The sequence below is a fragment of the Ailuropoda melanoleuca genome, chromosome 6, assembly GCF_002007445.2.
Source record: "Ailuropoda melanoleuca isolate Jingjing chromosome 6, ASM200744v2, whole genome shotgun sequence".
In the NCBI taxonomy this organism is placed as follows: Eukaryota; Metazoa; Chordata; class Mammalia; order Carnivora; family Ursidae; genus Ailuropoda; species Ailuropoda melanoleuca.
The window spans coordinates 128,972,986-128,993,901 of record NC_048223.1 but is presented as its reverse complement, the minus strand read 5'-3'; the positions used below and the strand labels follow the sequence as shown (position 1 = coordinate 128,993,901).

Genomic DNA, 20,916 nt, shown 5'->3' with positions numbered 1-20,916 from the left:
TACCCTCGGGGGACCTGTAGGACAGGCATCTCTAGACCCCCCAGGAGCGAGCCCCACTCAGGAGTGAACTCTGAAGTCCATATGCACCCACGGAACCCACTAAGCCACTTATGTAGTGAGTCCTTCAGAAGGTGAATGTTGTCTAGGAGCCATTCGATTGGCATGCATCTGTGATGCACCAACTGCATACACAATACCTGGACATGTCCTGTGGATACAGTCCTGTCCCCAAGGAGCTTATAAGTGTGTGTGATGAAAGTGGCCAGGTCTTGGATGTTCTGATGGAAGGTGAGTCTAGAGGAGACAAGGGACAATGCCGAGCCAGTGCTTGGGCTCAGCTTGGCCAGCTGTCACCATCGGCTTCCCACCTGGGGTACCTCAGCCTGGTCTGCTCACACCCCACTCCTTCCTGTGGGGACGCTGGGATTCTAGAGAGCCGGCTGCCATGGAAGGGTGCTGGCCCAGAGCGGAAGGCTGGGCTCACGGCGCTCAGTGGAAGCTACTGTCAAACGGTCCATTGTTTCTTAATGAAGAAAATTGCTACCCTGTTCTCTCTTCCCCTTTCCTTCCCTGACTCAGTTTATTACAGCAATCAGGACATTTAGATTACCTAGTATTAGCGGCAATTTGTTCTTTGGGGTAGTATAATTAATCTCTAGTTTTAATAAAATGAATATTCAAATTATTGTGTACCAAGTTACATGAAGTCATAAAATTAAAACAAATTAGTATTTGTGAACTGATGCACGGAGCTAAGTGAACTTGCCACCGTCTTGGCATTGAATAACTCATGCGTCCTCGTCTTGCACGGGGTCTACGGGGCCGCGCAGGGAGAGCGAACTGCACGCTCCTGTTCTGTGCGCACTGCCTCCAGAAGGTGACTTGTGAATAGGTATTTGGGCTACTGTCCAGCTGGGGGCTGGGGTGCTCATTCATATTGGCCTGGTGGGATCCAGGGAACACTCTGAGCTCGCATCAGCAGGTGTCCTTGCTCGAGATACACACGTGTGAGTCAAAGCTGTATCTTTTGCTCTCAGCTCCTTGGGAGGAGCCCCAGACGTGCCCATGGCTGTGAGGAGAAGGAGCTGAATTAATCCTGGCTGGAGGCCCCTTCAGTGCCGAGAGCCAGGAAGGTGGACCCCTTTCATTTTATGGTCAGTGACCTGGAGGGATCGTCAGTCAGGGGGTACGGGGCTCCGAGCAGCACCGTGGGATCTTCAGGGTCTGCCCCCACAGCTGTGGGCCAGACTCCGAGACCCTGAGTCCACCCAGCTTCACCCAAGGTAACAATTCAGGAGGGGGGTCTAGGGACAGGGATGGACACTCTGTCATTTCCACGCTCACCACAGGTGCTAAGTGTCCACACAAGGACACAGAACACCACCGGCTCTAACTCAGCTCCTTGGGAAAAGCAGGCTCATCGCATGAAGACACAACACCGTCTCCATCTTGCTGAAAGGATGTCCTCGTTCCTGGGAGCGGAGGTCTGGGCTCTCGGGCCAGGAAGGGAGACGGCATCTGGACTCTTGACGCCGAGCCCCGCAGCCCTCCCATCTGCCCGCTGCAGACTCCAGACTTGCCTCCGAGAACGGTGCCCACATGCACCGCGTGCCTGAAGTTACTGCTCTGATCAAACAGTCGTTTTTGCAGAAATAATTACCAGTTGGTAGATATATTGCCTGAAGGATTTCCACCGGAGCTGAAATCATTTGCTAAATAGACATAATAAACTAATGATTGTTTATTTTTTTGGATATGTGCCTCAGCGCAGAGAAGGGAGCAGCTGGGGTTGTCAGCGGAGGTTCCCTCCCAGCAGAAGACTCATCAGCAGTCCCGTGGTTCACGCGTCCCCCTCTGCCGCCCTGGACACCTGCGGGTCTTTGGCTCCACCGGGGGGTTCTCACGTAGACCAGGTGTGCGCGGCCTTCCTCCTGTTCTTCGGGGAAGATGAGGGAGCTAACCCGTTAGCGGGTGTCTGCTCCGCAACCTGCTGCCGATTCAAATCCCCAGCTTAGGGTTTGGTGATGCCCTGACGCCGGAGCAGCCCTGGGAGGCTGAGCGTCCTCCGCGGGGACCGTGGCCTGGACCAGGGGTGGGTGCGTCCTCTCCGGCACCTCCTGTGCCCCGCGGTGGCTGAGGGCCCCCTCCGGGCGGAGAGCACACCTGGAGGGGGGCAGGAGAGACAGCACAGTCCAAACCTGGAAGCCGCGCTGCTGCTGGGCGGTTCTGGAGTCCCCGACTGTCCCACTGTCCCCGTTCCCATGGCCACCAGCCTTTCTCTTGTTTCCTCACTGTGTCCTGAGAAAAGCAAAATCCAGCTGCTGTCTGGGTGCCCGTTCGGGCGGCAGGCTCTGGAAGGGTATGATAGCAGACCGCCAGAGCCTGCCTGCCCTCCGGGGTCATGGAGGCCAAGGGAGGTGAAACAAGCCCGCGTGGGGGCTGTGGCCACAGGCTTCCCACGGCTCGGCGAGCGAAGGGGGAAGGCCTCCGGCCGGGCAGTCCCCCCAGCTGTCTCAGACTGGAGGCGGCACATGGCCAGCCCGTGGGGAGTTCGCGTCAGACGTCCTGCTCCGGGGCCTTTGTGCGGTGCCTGAAGCCTCCCCGAGCCCCACTCTCTGGCTACGGAGGACAGTAGAAGCTCTTCGCAGGGCCGCTAGAGCGATTACTCGGAAGGAAACACGCCAGCAGCGCTTGTGCAAGTTCCGAATCGGAGAAGGAGGCAGGCGATAGGAGCAGTGATAAAACAGGAGCCCGGGGCGAGGCTCGGGCCACACGCACTCCCCCCACTGCTGGCCTGCACTGTCTCCTCAGCTGGTCTTCAAGGGAAGCTCAGGGTTCATTACGGTTTTGCTTAAAACATTGATTTTTTTTATAAGTAATCCTTATGGGCCAGCATTTCTGGCTTATCTCTTAGCTGCCTTAGCAGGTTTTTTTGGCTGCACCTCTTATCTCTCTGTTTATTCACTCAACTAAGGGATTCTCTGCAGTCCTTTGGGGAAGGGAAGTGATGATAATTATTATCAGTTGACACAATTTACTGAGTGCCCGCTCATCTGCCAAGACTGGGCTCCAGAGGCCCCCTCGGGGGAGCAGCTGGCATCCCGGGCTCTCGCGGGCTCTGTGCACCTGCTGGCTGGTGTCTGCGGGCAGCACTTATCTGTTTGTTTGGGTGTCCCCTTTCCTGTCATGTCCCAGTCCCAAGCTGGGCGCAGTCTGCCAGGTGGAGATGCTCAGTACATGCCTGGCCAAGGTGTGCGGGGAAGGAAGGACAGAGGAAAACATGAGGCGGCCAGCAACTTCCTGCCCAAGCAGGGCTCCCTGAATTTTATTATGTGTTCTCACCTGAAGCACCAGGTCCCGACGTGTTCTGCTCATTCACACACACGCACAGGTGTGCCTGGACTCACGTGTGCTCTTGGCGTGCGGGGGGTGGGGTGCGAGGTTCTGCTTACACACCGGGCGCCTGGCTGGGATGTCAGCACAGTGTGCCCCGCTGCGGCCTCGAGCCGGTGGAACCCTGGCAGCAAGAAGAGCAGGGCACCTTCCATCTCGCCCACCAGTTATGAGCCTCATTTTGTGGCTGTTGGTTATGAACGTCCTGACTTCCCTGATGCGGTTCAGTCGATTTTGTGCACTCCCTGGGGAGGCTGCATTTTTATGTGTAACCAGATGATTTCAAAGCAGATTAAAAACTATCTTTCCAGGATTTTTTTTTTAAGAGGTAGATAAGGTATACTTATCTATTTTCCTTTTCAGCTGACTCATTTTTTTCCGGTTTTATTGAGAAGTCATTGACATACATTACTGTGTAAGCGTAAGGCGTAGGGCACGCTGGCCGGATTTACGTCCATTGTGAAATGGTCACTACAGTAGGCCCGGCTGATGGCCATTTGCTCGTATAGAGACGACACAGAGAAAAGAAAGAGGGGAAAACATTTTTCTCCGTGTGGTGAGAACTCTCAAGATTTATTCTTTTAACCACGTTCCTGTGAATCCTGGGCGGTGTCGGCTGGGGCGTCCTGCTCTAGGTGACATTCTCAGCTCGCTCTTCACACCTGCAAGTTTTCCCTTTGATGCCTCCCCCCACACACACCCTCTGGGAGCCCCAGGGCTGATCTTTTTCTATGAGTTTGGGTTTTTGTTTTTATTGTGTGTTTTTCTTAGAGATTCCACATATCGGTGAAATCAGGTGGCATGTGTCTTTCTTTGACTTATCTCACTTAGAATAATGCCTTCAGAGGCCATCTGTGTTGTCACAGATGGTAAGATTTCCTGAGTTTGATGACTGAATAGCAGTCCATATATTTATACACACACGTTCTTCATCCATTCCCCCATCGATGGACACGGTGCTCTCGACACCTTGGCTGCTGTGAATCAGGCTGTGCGCCTGGGAGTGTAGGTTTTGAGTTAGTGTTTTAATTACCTGTGGATGTAATTCCCAGGAGTGGAATTGCTGGATCACGTGGTCGCCCTGTATGTAATGTGCTGGTGGACCTTCCGTGCCGTCCGCCGCGGCTGCACCCATCTGCACTCTCGCCAGCAGCGTACGAGGGCTCCGTTTCCTCCACATCCTTGCCAACATCTGTCATCTCATCTTTGGGGTGATGGCCGTTCTCGCAGGCATGGGGCGATCCCTCATCGTGGTTTTGATTTGCATTTCCCTGATGAGGAGTGAAGTGGAACACTGGTGTACCCACCTGTTGGCTTTTCATACATCTTCCTTGGAGAAACTTCTATTGAGGCCCTTTGCCCATTTTTAAATTGGATTATTTGTGTGTTTTGCTGTTGAGCTGTAGGGGTTCTGTGTATATTTTGGATATTAACCTTTATCGGATGTACGGTTTGCACATATATATTTTTCCCATTCTGCGGGTTGCCTTTGCACCTTGTGGACAGTGTCCTTCGCTGTGCAGAAGCTGTGAGGTTTGATGTGGCCCCACTTGTCTGTTTCGTTTTCACTGCTTGTGCTTCAGGTGTAATTTCAAAAAATATCATCAGCAAGACCCACGTCAGGGAGCTTTGTTCCCATGTTTTCTTCTAGTTTCATAGTTTCAGGTCTTACAGTTCAGTCTTTAATCCATTATGAGTTGATTTCTGTAAGCGGTGTAAGACGAGGGCCCAGTTCCATTTATCCAGTTATCCCAGAGCCGTTGAAGACAGTCTTTCTCCACGGAGTGTTCTTAGCTCAGCCATATACGCTTGGGTTTATTTCTGGGCTCTTGATTCTGTTCTCTTGCCCAGTTTGTCTGTTTTTAGGCCAGTACCACACTGTTTTGGTGATTATAGCTTCATAGTAGAGTTGAAATCAGGAAGTGAGATATTATTTTTGACAACAAAATCACAATAGTAAACATGTCCCTGTACGCCCATCTACAAAACACTCTTGCCTTAGCATCTGCTTCTTTTAAAACACCAATAATTACCTTGTCATTTATTGCTAAAAGGTCATGCTTATTTTGAACAGCAGGTCGGGATTATTAGACAAATCCAGCAGGCAGCATGTCATCGAGGTCATGGAACTTGGTTGGCGGTGTGTCTCACCAGCTGGTCCCTAAACAGTGCAGACTGGTGGCTAAACCCCAGTGAACACACCCAGGGTGAGATCCTATAACTGTGGGTCCTGAGGGACAGCAGCTGAATTTAATAAGAAACCTTTGTAGAGGGCTGTTATGGTGTGCTGGCTTTCACAGATTTACCTCATTAAACTGACACATGCACACCCCAAAATACTCACACTATGTCGACCCTGAGCATCTATCCCAGCGCAGTACGTGCAGAAATGAATGTTTTTGCAAACGGTTGTTTATGTCATGTTTATTTATAATAGGAGGCGACATCTGTTATGATGGGGATCGTAGTCAATGTGGCAAATTTGTGTGACAGCTGTATTGCCTGGAATGCTAGGCTCCGATTAGTAATTGGACTGGGTAAGCCATTTAATGATAAGGGAAGTGTTTATTTTGTAACATCTCCTGAAAAAGCTGCCCCTGCAGCCTGATGGGGACACCAGTGCAGCCAGCGCCCCCAGGAAACTGCCGGCTTGCCACACGACAGGTGATCAGCCGTGGTCAGCCGGGGGGTCTGCGGGGACCTTTTTACACACTCCATTTCATAAATGTTCTATGATGGGTTTTTATTATCAAGTAAGAGAATGTATTTCAAATAACGGGGTGTTTTCTGACTGCAGATGTGTGTGTGACAACAAGGACGTGCTCCCGCACACCTGTCAGAGTGGCCAGAATCTGGATGCCGGATGCCGACCCTAGAGGCCGGCGAGGGGGAGGCTCAGTGGGAGGGCTCGTTCCTGGCTGCGGGGGAGGTGATGCGGTGCGGCCACTTTGAGAGACAGGCTACCCATTTCTTACGAAGTGCAGTGTCGTCTTCCCACACGAACCCTGTACTTTCTGCTCCATTTTTCTAGAAACTTAGAAACTACTCTATAAAAATTAAGTTACATTTTTAAAATTTGTATATGCCCGTCAAAGGGAATTTGAACACTATGGAAAGATAGAATCAAAGACAGACTCAATAGGCTCTGGCAGAGTGTAGCCAGGGCCCAGCTGGCCCCCTTCCTGTCTGTCGCCAACAAAGCAGCCAGGGTGATACATTGAAATGAAAGTCAGAGCATGGTCCTCCTCTGCACCGCGCCCTCCTCTCGTCTACATGCCTCTGTGTGCCTGCAAAGTGTAGTCTCCTCCCGACCCCACGCTCAAATTTCCTCATCTCTGCCCGTCTACGCCATCTCCCTGATCTCCTTGGAGCTTCTGGAACACACTGGGTAGGCGCCTGCCTCAGGGCCTTTGCACTTCCTCGCCTCTCCCTGGCCAGCTCTTCCTCTCTCGCCTCCTTCAGGCTGTGACCTGTAAACTCTCTTCCCAGGGCAGACCTTTCTAACAACGTGTGTGAAGATGATACCCACATGTCAATTCCCAATCCTTTTCCTTCCCTGCTTTACTTTTCTGCATTGTGCCCATCAACTACAACACAAAGCAAATAGAGAAGGGAAGTATATACCATGTGTCTCCCTCCTTGGGAGCTGTGGTCCCTGAGGGCAGGCCCTCCACCTATTCAGTTCACCGCTCTGTCCCTAAGAGCTGGAACATGGTTAGCATCTAGTCAACCAAATTAAGAGTTGTTGACTGGATGACTATATGGTGTAGAAATAGAAATGATTTTGTAATTTGCTCTATTTACTGAACATATTGTGAGCCATCCCTATGGTACCCAGTGCTCTTCCTTGTATGACTCTGTTGGCTGTTCGGTGGCTCCTTGAGTGGACACACCATTGTTAATACAAGCATCTGTCCTTTGCTGGTTTTTCTAGTTTCTCGCTCTAAATCTTAGGCATTGAGTACGTGGTCAATTCTAGGAAGGGAAACATTAGATCAAAACTTGTAAACTATATTAACATTTTAAAGACATATTTCCAAATTGCTTTCCTGAACTTGCACTATCAATATAAGCTGGTACCTTCAGAATATTTCTTAGAAACCACAATTATTTTAGGGACAAAAGATTCCTTAAAAAAAAGAAAAAACAGCAAAAAAACCCCAAAAGAACCCAAAAAACCTTTACAGAAAAGGCAGAGACAGAAGCAAACTTTCATGTTTTAGCCAGGAAAGAGGAGCTGAACTGCAAGTTTGGAACCTGACTCCTCACAAGGGGCTGCCCAAGTTGATAGGGGTATCGAGTTTCTCCTCTGCGGAGGCCGGGCAGGGGGCAGGCACATCCTCAAGGATCAGCTGAGCCTCCCAGGCTCCGGAGAAGCCTCTCCACCCTGACCCACAGCAGCCCACCTCCTGCCTTATGCGCTCCTGTCTTGGCCCTCATTCCCCGCTGCTCCGAGGAGCTGCGTGCTTGTCACCACCGTCCCTGGTTATACATGTAATGTGTGTGCACCGCAGCCAAGGAGACGCTCCCGACGGCCCGCGTGTCCCCGATGTGACTCACCAAACATCACGCAGCGGTGTGCCTGTGCTCTGTGCACAGTCAACACCTGGACAGATTGAGAACTCATGCCATTTGTTCTGGGATATCGGCACACGGCATGGGTTTCCTTGTTTTCTGGGCGATCATATGCTGCATCAGGAAGTGGCACCTCCCCCTGGGGGACACTGGGCATCCCTGTGCTGACCTCCCTGTCCCTCTTCTGCAGGTGGTTGTCACAACAGCCTGAAGCCCGTTGGCAGTGGCCCCAGCATTGCCATCACCGCCGCGGCCGCCATGGTGTCTGTGGACCCCGAGGGACTTGGGGGCCCATCCCCCTCCAGCGTGCAGCCCTGCCACTTCCTGACGTTGGCACCCATCAAGATACCCCTGAGGACCGCCCCCTTCTCCGGTAAGCAGAGCATGTCTCTCAAAGCCCAGAGCTGGTTCGGAGCTCACAGTGCGGGGAATAAGGTGGGAACCAGCCTGCCTCTGGCTTTGGGGTTCCCTGTATTCGTGCCCAAGGGGCACCCAGGGAGGGATGTGCTGCGGGGCTTGCCCAGGTTCTGCTCATCTTCGCACTACACAAATGGACCTCAACTCCATGGAAGAAGGCCCTGCTAAGCTGACCTGGGTGATTTCTGCCATGAGGCCAATTTGGAAGTTTCTACTCAGAGAAGTGAGACTTCCCTTTACTAAGTTTTTAGGGGGAGTAATGTCACTGAGAGTGTCAAGGTACCCAGAGGTCTGTGGTTCCTTCCACGGGCTCAGAAGGAAGCAAAGACAGCATGCCAGAAAATAGCTAAGCATCTAAGTGAGTAAAACACAAAATGCAGTGCTGGGACTCACTAAGTCACCCCCTCTGGGCTTGCCAGCTGGCTCGTTCTGAACACGGGGACAGGGACCGCGGGGAGTCCCTGACACGCGTGGCTGACTGTGAGGGGCATGGATGGCCACAGAGGTCCTCGGCTTCCTTTGTGCCTGGGCGTGCGGTTCCTCTGGGGAGTCTTCAGGCGGACATGGGGCTGGTGGACACTCTGGTACCCGAGTGGAGCCGTGATGCGTGTTTGGGGGCTCAGCAGGGAGACGAAGGGCCCCAGGTCCTGGACGGGTTGCAACTCTGTGGTCCATGTGTGTGTTCAGAGCTGTAGGTGCGTGTCTGTTAATGGTGACCGGCACGCTCTGTGTCTAAGCCACTGGTGAGCGCAGTCTTAGGTCCCTCTCTTAAGTGTAGCAAGAGCGATCTGAATTTGGAATGACTTCAGTAAGTACTCAAGTCTTGAGAGCTTGTGCAATCGCTTCCGTGTTAGGTTTGCTTGTGATGTGGTAAGACCCGAATAAAAATTCTAAAATTCTCATGTTAGCATTAATATCATCGATGGCTAGGTTATCAGTAACAGGAAACATCGCTACGTTGTGAGACACGTGCACATGCACACCCACGTTCATGGGAGAAAGAGGAATAACCCAGTTTCGTCCTTTCCCTGTTTTGATTTGCTGACGCTGTTTCTGGAAAATCAGATATGGTCTTTGGTGTCCGTGTATCTCTATTGGCTTGATAAATTTGTTGGTCAGTAGCACATTGTATTCTCAAGAACAAAATCTTATTTCAAGCTGTTAGTGAACATGCATTTAGGGTGTGATGGGGGAAATAAATAAAACACATAAATGATCTCTTGTGTGGAACATAATTTACAGCTGTGTCAAGATTTCAGTTAAAATCCATCAGTCCATTGGCATTTATTAAGGATGACTTACTGTTTTCTGAGAAAATTAATCTTAGAAGGAACCCAAACCCATGTACCCCAGGGGTGGCTTCACTTTCCATGCCTCGTATGATTTATAAAGTGACATAATAATTAGGTGTCTTTCTGTGTTTGCATTTTATAAGGTGCTATAATCAAATTTGCCATAATGTGCATTCAGTTAGAGGACGACTGTGTCAACATGATCTGTCTTGTAGGTAACCACCGAAATGTGCCTTCAGGAAGAAGGAAGGGGGGGCACTCCAGACACAGCCTCTAAAACGGCCCCTCTGGTATTGGTCTGAAAACCTGAAAACTGTGCACTGTGGCAGAGGGACCAGCTGGGACTTGAAATAAAGGCGGTGGGGTGGGGGGACTGGTCCAGATGCACAACCCCAGCCCAGGGTGCAGCCTCTGAGTTCTGTGCCCACTTCCGGCACCAGTGGTGGCTGTGGGCCTACCTGTGGCCCCTGCTAAGGGGGTCCTTTGGGAGATCAGACCACCTAGCAGTCTGTCCCTGGCAGTATCCCCCTGACGTCAGCGGAAGGCATCTGGGTGAGACTGGCCATGTGATGAGCCCTTTCCAGAATTTCCTGGAGTCCTTTCTGAGAACCGTGGCTCAGAGGCACCTGAGCAGACAGTTTGTCCCCAGAGCCCGTTTCCACCCCGGTCAGGAGCTCCATAGAATGAGATTCAGTGCGGTTGAGGAGTTGCCAAGGCCGATGAGCGTTCTCGGTGCTGGGAAATTCCTGCCACCCCTCAGAACAGGTGCCTAGAGGGGGACGGGGATGGCAGAAGGGCTAGGCGGGGCCGAGACGGAATGGCGTCCCCTGCAAAGCCGACTTCACTCACCAAGAAAAACGCACCTGTCTGCGAAGTGTGCTCGATAGTGAAATTGCTTTTATAAAAGCATGTGAATTTTAATTTATCTGCAAATGGATAATCTTGTATTTATTCAGAGAATTCACATATTAGGTAAAGGAGCTGGACTATTTTATTTATACCCTTGGCTTGGTCAGGAAAGCCCGATAAGCTTAGAAGCCCTCTGGGGTGTAGCTCTACGCTTCTCACCGGGGGCAGTGGTTGGCGACACTGAAGACGTTTTTTTGGTCACCTCAGTTGCGGGGTTCTACTGGGATCCGGCGGGTAGAGGCCAGGGAGACCTCCACACCCCCACAACGGCCGGGTTGGCCCCCACGATGAGGAATTATGTGGCCCAAGATAGTAGTGCTTGTGTTGAGAAGCCCTGGTTTATATTCTAGACGCCCCTTAACGAGGTGTGGAAACCCGCGCTGGTGTGTGGATACGCTCACTGGGGTGTGTGAGTGGTGCAGTAACGGAAGCACCCAGAAGGAGATCAGCTTATCGCTGCAAAGATCAGTGGGAAGAGTTACACTTAATTGTATGCCTTTAACATGATTTAACGTTTGGAATAAGACGCCGTATTGAAGAGACCCACGAGCTGATCCACCTCAGTCGTGACCTGGGTCCCACAGAGCTCTGCGGGCACACGTGACACAGGTCCTCGCCGTCCTCTTCCCCGGGACCGCGCAGGCCACAGGCTCCCTTCTGTTCACATGTCAGTCCCCTTCATGGCCCGTACGTCGGGTGTGGCGGGGCTGTGTCTGCCCGTCCTGGCCCGGCCTGCGGCAGGCACCAGGCCGGGTGCTCACGTCTGCGACCTTCAGCAGCCTCCCCCGTTCAGCCGTGCCCACAGCGCGCGCCCGGTGCTGGCATTGCCACGGTCTCTGCTGCTATTTCCCATACCCTCGCTCCTGAGTCAGGGTGCCCGGGACGGGAGGGAGGTGGAGTGCCCGTCGCCGTGCTGCCAGCACGTCCACTGCCTGAGGACCAGCCGAGCGCGCATCCTCCTGTCTGCTCGGTCCGTGGGCTCGCAGCTGGTTCCAGCTGCTGCTTTAAGTGCCAGGCCTCAGGTTAAAGAAGGCAGCATTCGGAGAAAGACAGATCTTGTGTCGTATTTATTTCCTGGTTTATAAGGAGACTCCGAGGTTTCTGGGGGAGACCGCAGTGTGCAGCGGAGGGCGGCTCCGCCGGCTGCCTGGGCTTGCACCTGTCACCAGCGCCACTGTCCCCCAACCCCTGGGGGTGCTGCCCTGCGTTGAGGAAATAAATGAAGTGATCCTTCTTCTTCTCTTTTTAAGACTGAGAGTAGTTAGTTTTAAACCTTGGCCCCCATTTTGCGAGCATTCAAGTGAAAAAGGTAAACTATGAGTGATGGTTACAGCAGCTCATGGAGCGGCTGACGGTCGAATACAACTATTAAAAAGTACCATCTGCCTCAGAAACCATTTACCACCTGTTCTTTGGCTTCCAGAACCATTTAATGGTTTAAATTTCGCATTGTGTCCTGCCACAGAACAGCTGGGAAGTGACTATGCTCGTTTCTATGGGGAGATAGCATCCGAGCTCCGTAACAAGCCAGGGAAGCCCGCACGCCAGCGCCCTGCCACACGGCCTTCCGCGGGCCACGGCTGCCCTCGTTAGCGACGTCTGCAGATGCCAGCACGTTCATAACGACAGTCACCCGGCCGCGGCCGCGGGGGAGGAAGGCTTTTCTCTTTTTATCCAGGAATTATTTCCTCCTCCACTGTAATCAAAAACGTCATCATATGTATTCACATTTTAGAGGTTTTCAGGACAAAAATGCTTATAATAATGACATTTCTGACCCTCCAAAGGGCCTGGGCCTCAGCTGGCTCTATGAAGAAGGCATACGTGTGTCTAATACAGGGATAGGGCTGCTTTTCATAGAAAAATTGTTGGATTTAAACAAAAAGGCCTTGTGTATAGTCTGTCCTTCACGTGAGCTCATGTTAAGGGGGAAGCTGCGAACTGTCAGGTGGCCATCACTACCTCTAGGCATGCGAACTGCAGGTTTCCCTAAATGGAGATCCCAGTCTGGGGACCCCGAGCGGCTGCTGGGATTTGCTCCCGCTGGGAGTCCTCCTTGGGAGCGAGCGCACGTGCTCTCAAGTGTCCAGGTAGCAACGGTCCTCCTCTGCCCTGTCTTCCCCCTGGCCTGCTTCCTCGCTGCTCCCTTCCCCAGAAGTGCCCGGCGCTTCAGCTCCGGTCGCCACCTGCACCATTGGCTCCACTTCACTCTTCCTTTGAAAAGAAACACTGGAAATCCATCACGCACGCAAAAGCACGTATGTGTCTATGCCAGGTATAAAGAGCGCGCATACAATAGAACCCCCAGACACCTCCATCGGAGCCTGAGGTGGATGTTTCCACGCCCCCCGTGCTCCTGGGAGCCTCGACTCCTGACAGCCCGGGGTAGTTGCTCTCCTGAGTGTGTGTGAGTCCCTGCTGTGTTTTAGAAACACGTTACCGTGTATGTATCGTTTCCAGACAGTGTCTCCAGCACAATGTAATCTAGGCTTTTTTGAATTTTACGTAAATATCATAATCCACACATTCTTCTCTGATTCTTTTTTTTTTTTTTGCTCAAAATGATGGCTTTGTTGTTGTGTGTTTCTTTAAGCCATCCCGCTGATGCTTGGAGTTGTCATGCGATCACGTGCCCTTGGTAAAGCCTTCGTTCATTAGTGGGAATCCACGCGTCCTGTGTTCTGCTGTTGGCGGGCATCTGGGCTGATTCCTGAAATGCCAAGCATGGTGGGCCCCTCCTGCTGGTATTCCGGGGTGGGGGGCACGTGCACAGGACTCTGCAGTGTCCCAGACAGCCTCTCTCTGGCATCCCAAACCCTCTTGGCCAGCCTCATCTCTGGGGCCCGTTTCTCCCCTGAGCGCTATGGTGATGGATCCGGGCTCCCACGGGGCACCTGCTCTTTCTGAAGGATGTCTCAAACTGCACTTTCCTGTAAAGGGAGTGTCGATTCCCAGCCCATGGTCCTGCTCAAAAAGCAGAACATGAGAACGCGTTGCTCCTGCAGCCTTCCAGCTAATCCCCCTTCTCCTTGAGGACCCCCGGTCTGCCTGATCGGGGGGCATCCTTGGCTCCTGGCTTGGCCTGACCCCTCACATACAGCCTGTCAGCTGTCACTCTCCTGACACCCACACCCAAGTCCGGCCTTCCTTGTGCAGGCCAGCACCCCCGGCAGACATTGGCTGCCGCACGCTGTCTCTCTGCTCCCACCGCGCCATTTCGTATAAGCCGTTTTCCACGCAGGAGCCACGGGTCACTCCTCAAAAATGTAAACCACACCAAGCCTTCCCCTGCTTAGGACTCCTGGGGTTGTCTCCGGGAGCTGGGAGCAAACCCCAGACTTCTGCCCAGAGTCCCTGGGAGCCACCGTTTATGACCCCAGTAGGCTTCAGCTGCTGCTTGCACCATTCCCTGCTTTCCCACCCTGCCTCAGGGCCTTTGCACAGGCCGATCCCTCTGCCTTCAGCTCTTCTCCTGGTGCTTCACATGCCGGTTTCTCCTCTGTCATTCGGGCCTGGGCTCTGAGACCTGGGTCTCCCGTTCTGCAGTATCTCTGGAGTGAACCCCACCTCACCTGCTTATTTACTTGGTAGCATTGCTCATTGTCCAGAATTCTCTTGAGTGTCTGTTTCTGGCTTACTGTCTTCACCCTCCCCACCCTGAATGTTAGCCCTAGGAGAGCCGCGGCTTTCTGGGTCTCATTCGCCGAGTCTAGTGCCGAGGCCGGCCCCTGAGGCACGGCTGTCTCCCCGGAACCTCTCTGCTGGGGGCGCCCAGCCAGTACCAGCGGTGCTGCTGAGGAGTGGTGACAGGCGGCTCTGGAGGTGTCCGTCCCACAGCCCACCGCACCCGGCCTCACCCACAGGCTCGCGGCACAGGGAACCTTCCACCCGCCCCAGGCTTTCTGGGCAGCATTGGGGCCCCAGAAGTGACTCCTGACATTCATCCACTCAGCATTGATGGTGAAGGACGTCGCAGGAGTGGTCACGCCCCATCTGCTACATTCTTGCAAGATTGGAACTTCCCGGTACCCCAAACTTTCACCCTGAAAATGCTCCTGGACCCCATGAAACTGATCCCATTCCTTAAAGCTGGGAGCCAGGGTGGGAGGCTGGGGAGGTCCACCTTACCTGAGTGCTGGTGCCTGGAAGGGTAGGGCCAGCGGGGACCCAGCCCCCATCCAAGAGCCTCGCGTATTTTTCTTGTGTACCGCCTGCCCTCCGTCCCTCCCCCTGCCAGCAAATCACACTCAGCCATACAGCCATTGTGCTAAAATCAGTGATCGGGACTCTGGAGGTAGGGCCACCGGCACTGTGGGGACGTTGACCAAATCCAGCCCCGTGGCCGGGTCTGGCTGCACCGAGGGCCTTAGTACAGAGTCTGGCCAGCCCTGGCAGAGGAGGGTGGAAAGCCACACTCGTGCTCACACACACCATCGCACGCAGTAGGAGCCCTGTGGCAGGCCTGGTGATCTTCTAGGAGCCATCGTTACGGGAGAGCCTGGAAAGGCCGTGAGAAGAATAGGCTGGTCTGAGGTGCAGGAGTGAGCCGAGAGCCACGCGGTGGTGGTGGTTGCTTTAATGGAAAACGTGCTCCAAGGAGGCTTGGTTGCTATAGCCACGGGCCTGGGCATTGTCTTAGTGTGCTCGCTGTCGCTGGGGGACCCGGATCCTTCTGGGCTGGGCCGCTTCGTTGCATCTGTGATGTTGGAAACAGCATCTGTGGCCGGTGGCCGGCCTCGAGGATGCGGACGGGGTCCCTGATACGCACTCACTGGACGCAGCTCGTCTAGGGGCACACCCAGAAGGATCTCTGGGCTAAGCTGCTTTGGTCTGAACTCTCAAACAGACCTCTTTGGTGAGGAAATAAGATCAAGGCCACACAAACATGTGCACACATGTAGATGCCTGAGTCTAATTTAGGTTAGGGATTTGGAAAGTGGCGGGAGAACAGCATTAAGTAAGCTATACAGACAGCGTCTTACTGCTGTGCCCTTCTTTGTAAGTCGCATCTCTGAGTATGGCTTGCACATCTCCCCTGATTAAACCCGCACAACAGCTTTTCCGTTAGCCAGATTTCTGGCACACCACAGAAACCGAGGCATGCAGAGGACGGAAGTCCTCCGAGCACACGGGTGGACAGCTGTTGCAAAGTGCACGCACTCTCCTGGCTCCGGAGTTGGCCAGGCAGACCTCGGGTGGAACCGGAAGAGAGCAGGGGGTGGTCGAGACCCAGGGCTGGCCCGAGGGGTCTCCACCGGTGGGATTGTGGTCACCGGAACAGCAGAGGGTGGAAGGAACAGGTCGTCCTGAGGTGGACTGGGCACGAGAGGGGAGAAGGGCAGGCTAGGGGAGAATGGGGTAGAAAAGTTGAGGTTTGCTGTCAGTGTGGACAGGCAGACCCCCACTGCTAGACTTCGGGGCCAGGGCAGAGGGTGGTTGGGGACCCAATCCAAGGTGCAGAGGACTGAGGGTGTGTCAGTGTGGACAGTGGGAGATCCCCACGAGGGTGAGGGCTGCTGTCCATGTTCTCCTGGAACTCCCAGGGCCCCGTGCACTGTGCAGTGATGATGAGTGGGATCCCTCGCGTGGACCCACGGACTGTCAGCACACTGACGTCGTAACACACCGGAGAATTCCGGCCCGTCCTCAGCCCTCCAAGGCATAAGCAGCTGGGGGGCGGTGCTCACGTCGACCCTGAGATGCCGCAGCCAGGGAGGCCGTGCTGGGTCGGGGCGGGGTCTGCACACTCGGGGAGGGGTCTGCAAATTGAGGGCAGGGTCTGCACACTCGGGGAGGTCTGCATGCTCGGGGAGGTCTGCACACTCGGGCCAGTGTCTGCACGCTTGGGCCAGTGTCTGCATGCTCAGGGAGGTCTGCACGCTCGGGCCAGTGTCTGCACACTCAGGGAGGTCTGCACACTCGGGGAGGTCTGCACGCTCGGGGAGGTCTGCACGCTCGGGCCAGTGTCTGCACGCTCGGGGAGGTCTGCACACTCAGGGAGGTCTGCACACTCGGGGAGGTCTGCACATCGGGGAGGTCTGCACACTCGGACCAGTGTCTGCACGCTCGGGGAGGTCTGCACACTCGGGCCAGTGTCTGCACGCTTGGGCCAGTGTCTGCACGCTCGGGGAGGTCTGCACACTCGGGCCAGTGCCTGCATGCTCGGGGAGGTCTGCACACTCGGGCAGGTCTGCACACTCGGGCCAGTGTCTGCACGCTCGGGGAGGTCTGCACACTTGGGCCAGTGTCTGCACGCTTGGGCCAGTGTCTGCACACTCGGGCCAGTGTCTGCACACTCAGGGCGGCGTCTGCACACTCGGGGCGTGGTCTGCACACTGGGGGCGGGGTCTGCACACTGGTCTGCTGTGTGTTCGGGTGGCCCCCCTGTCCCCCTCGGCAGGAGGGGGCTCCTGCTGGCCCAGCCCCCTGACCTTGGTGCTGGAGCGAAGACCTCCCTGGTCCCTGCTCAGAAGCACGTCCCATGGACAACTTCTGCAGGTTTTCTTCTTAGCTCGTGAGTGAGGCTGATGTGCAGTTTTCATTGAGTTCAGGTTCACAAAGTGTAAAGTGAACCTTGAGCTGTTTGGCAGTGTGCAGTTCAGTGACGTTCATCCACTGAATGCTGGGTCCCCACCACCACCTTCTAGTCCAGGACGTCTTCATCACCCCCAGAAATCCCTGAACCTATTGACCAGCCTTCCTCTCATGGCCCCTGCCCCCCGCCAGTCCCTGGGCAGCTCTGAGTTGCTGCCCTTCCAGGTCGCCTGTCCCATGGGTTCCACACGTGCACAGATGGTGTGGGACCCCGTGTGATGGTTCGTCCTGGCCTCCGGGTGTGTCTCTTCGTTCTGGAAGAATCTCTGTGAGGCAAAAAGGGTTTGCTTCTGGGAGGACTGCCAGAACTCTCCTATGAGTCTATTCGGCTCTAAGTTTTTTCTTTGTCTGAAGAGGTTTAAGTAATAACTTAATATTTTTTGAACCACATGACTATTTAAGTTTTCTTTATTTTCCTGAGTCAGTTTTGGCAAATTTCTCCTTCCCTGGAATTTGTCCTTTGCTTCTGAGCTTTCAGATTCACAGAGGTAAAGGTATTTCTAGGCTTCTCATGAGTTTTAAATTTGTCGTGCCTGCATAGCTGTGCTCGCATAAGAAGGGTTTTTGGTAGAATGACTGTTAACACCTTCTGTGTGCCCTGGCCGGTCTGCCGTGTGTGGCCAGGGCACCCTGATGCGCATTGGACGTGCCTGTAGCCACCACGCCCTGTCCCTGTGGAGCCCACGAGGACACACCTGTCAGCACCTCCCCCTGCAGCTCATCCTCCCCTTCGTCTCTGCCCAGCCCACGCACCAGCTGTGGCTCTGATCCCAGTTCCAGCAGGAGATGCACCCACAGGACCAGAACAGCTCTGGGGGCAACTAGCATCATGTGTCCCTTCATGCCGTGGCAGAGGCCTGGTGACAGTGGCCTCCATTTAGCTCTTGGGGAACCGAAAGCATCTTTCTTGGCTGTTGTTTTCCTTTTCATTATATCCTTCATAGATTTCCCCAATTATTAAAGTGATTAATGGTTGCTAGAGCACTTAGAAAATAATCAAGAAGCATAAATGAGAAAATTAAAGTTGCCCATAATCCCTTGGCCTCTGCAAACCGTTGAGACATTTCTTTGTAACAGAAGCAGTGCAAGTGGGATTAGGCCGAGCGTGCAGAGTCGGGCCCTCTGCTCAGCACCTGCTGTTCCCTCTCACTTCACAGTCAGGCACGGCGCAGCCGCTGGAGGAAGCCCCCGCACACAGCCCCGGGGTTGGTGGTTCTCGGTGGGCTGTCTCTCGGGATCACGCGGGGGCCACGTGGGCTCTGGTGGCTTGCTGTGGGCTGTGCAGGTGGAATGCATACTGTGTCTTCTGTCAACTCAGCGGGACCCCACTCCAGTCCACCCACCCTCGTGGTTAAGCACATCATAAAACGTTGCTGTTTTGATCTCTCCTGGCGGCTCTGCCAGCCCCGGAGCCGAGCTTGGGTGCGGGCTTCATGCTGGGCGTTTGGGCAGGTGCTCGCTGCTTCCTGCAAGGGCAGTTCTCTTACGGGATGAAGACCAGCATCTAAATCATTCCAAGAGCAAGGGTAGAGGACCGTGCCCTGTCCCTAGGTTCTCCTGTGCCGGCAGACAGCTCGTGTGTTCCTGGACCAGTATGGAAGGGAAGGAGGACACTGCTCGTGGGGCCTCTCTAAGCCCATGTGCAGCATGCGTGAGCGAGCGCAGGTGCTGCCGGCCACTGTGACAGCCAGCAGGTGAGCATGAGTCAGCGCTTTGAAGTTTTCACCGGGGATGTAAGTGGCTCGGTCATTGACGCAGGGGGAAGGAACACTTATGGAAAGAGGATCGACGGTATAAAAGGTGGAGGGTATGCTGTGGACAACGGCTGAGGGGCAGGCAGCACGGATGTGTGTGGGGTCCGTGTGTCAGAGTTTCATGGTCGTTGAGGCTGTGCCCTCATTCCTGGTGGGGATCTGGAGACTTCGCTAAGAAGCTTGTGGTCGAACAGTGAGGAGCTCGTGCTTACCACACAAACCGTCCAGTCTGCATGTCTTACGCAGGCGTAGCTGTCATGTTCTCCATGCTCTAGAATGAGAAAGTTTGGACTTGTAAAAGTTTACGCACAAGAGAAAGAAGCCGATGAATAAATGAGCTGAGACTTGGAGTAGACATTTCTCCCAGGAAGACACACGGGTGGCCTATGAGCACGTGAAGAGATGCTCAGTACACTGAGCCATCCGGAAATGCAAATCAAAACCACAGCGAAATGCACTTTGCACCCACTGGGTGGCTAAAATGAAAGGGGTGGGTTGTGACCAGTGCGGCGATGGTGTGAAGAGCCTGGACCCCCTTACGGGCTGGTGAGTGCGGAACGGTGGGAGACGGTCTGGCAGCGCCTCGGATGCCCACAGGCCCCGCAGCTCCACTTCCAGAATACACTCAAGAGAGGAAGACATCTGTCCGCACAGAAGCGTGTACACAAGCCTTTGTCACAGCCTCACTTATGGCAGTCAGGAGTGGACACAACCCAGATGTCCGGGAAGTGTGACACCTGCTACAGCACAGAGGGACCTGGGACACGTGATGCTCGGTGAGCCAAGCCCGTCACAAAAACCGCACAGTGTGTGCTTTTGTTTATACGAACCGTCCACAACAGGCGACTCCATAGAGACAGAAAGGAGAATCTTAGAGGCCGCAAAGGGTAGAGGGCCGGGGAGGAGGTCAGGGGGAAAGGGAGGGGTTGCTAATGGGCACAGGGTTTCTTTTTGGGGCGACAGTGTGCTATCAGTGGTGATGGAGTCACAACTCTGGGAATCGAGTAAAAGCCACCACCTGTATTCAGACGGGTGAATTATATCGTAATAAAGCCATTACAGGCAAACAGAAACGTGCAGAGCACCCACTTCGTTCCAGCCTCACAGGCAGCTTTGTTGGGGGGCGGGCGCAGCCTTGCAGCTTCAGGTGCCAGACTTGCTCTGGAATAAAGTGGCAGTGAGAGCCACTCCAGAGCCCAGCAGTTAAACACCCCTCCTGGGGAGAGAGCAAGGCTGGTCCGTCAAGTCGACTAATTTCAGTGATTTTCTATTTGAATGTTTTCAAGTAATTTTCAGCTCTTTCCTGGTGGCTTTGCAGATCTGCATGACCATGGGCATCATCCTGTCAGAGGCCCGGGCTGCTCGTAAAGGGGACCCTGGGCCTGCAAGGGGAGGTCTCAGGTCTCAGACCCTTCACTGCCCTTCTGCATTCGTCTGGCCGCCTTGAGGTTCCAGCTTCCTCCCCAAGATCGGGCAAAGGGGTCCCTGGGCATCTAGGATGCAGGGATGGGGTACAGGTGAGGGTCTGTGGGTCTGATGGATGGGAGATGGGGGTACAGGTGAGGGTCTGGGTCTGACGGATGGGAGATGGGGGTACAGGTGAAGGTCTGTGGGTCTGACGGATGGGAGATGGGGGTACAGGTGAGGGTCTGTGGGTCTGACGGATGGGAGATGGGGTATAGGTGAGGGTCTGTGGGTCTGGGGGCTGGAGGGATGGGGTACTGGTGAGGGTCTGTGGGTCTGGGGGCTGGAGGGATGGGGGTACAGGTGGGGGTCTGTGGGTCTGATGGATGGGAGATGGGGTATAGGTGAGGGTCTGTGGGTCTGGGGGCTGGAGGGATGGGGGTACAGGTGGGGGTCTGTGGGTCTGATGGATGGGAGATGGGGTATAGGTGAGGGTCTGTGGGTCTGGGGGCTGGAGGGATGGGGGTACAGGTGGGGGTCTGTGGGTCTGATGGATGGGAGATGNGATGGGGGTGCGG

The 20,916-nt window shown here is 54.3% G+C and overlaps 1 protein-coding gene across 1 annotated transcript in view; it reads left to right on the top strand.

The window, feature by feature from the left end:
* The window catches only part of TCERG1L (transcription elongation regulator 1 like), a 177,221-nt gene that overhangs the window by 38,042 nt on the left and 118,263 nt on the right, over positions 1 to 20,916 (top strand). Inside the window, exon 4 of the mRNA XM_034663451.1 lies at positions 8,159 to 8,341. Within this exon, the coding sequence (XP_034519342.1) occupies positions 8,159 to 8,341 (183 nt within the window). The remainder of the gene's footprint in view (positions 1 to 8,158; positions 8,342 to 20,916) is intronic.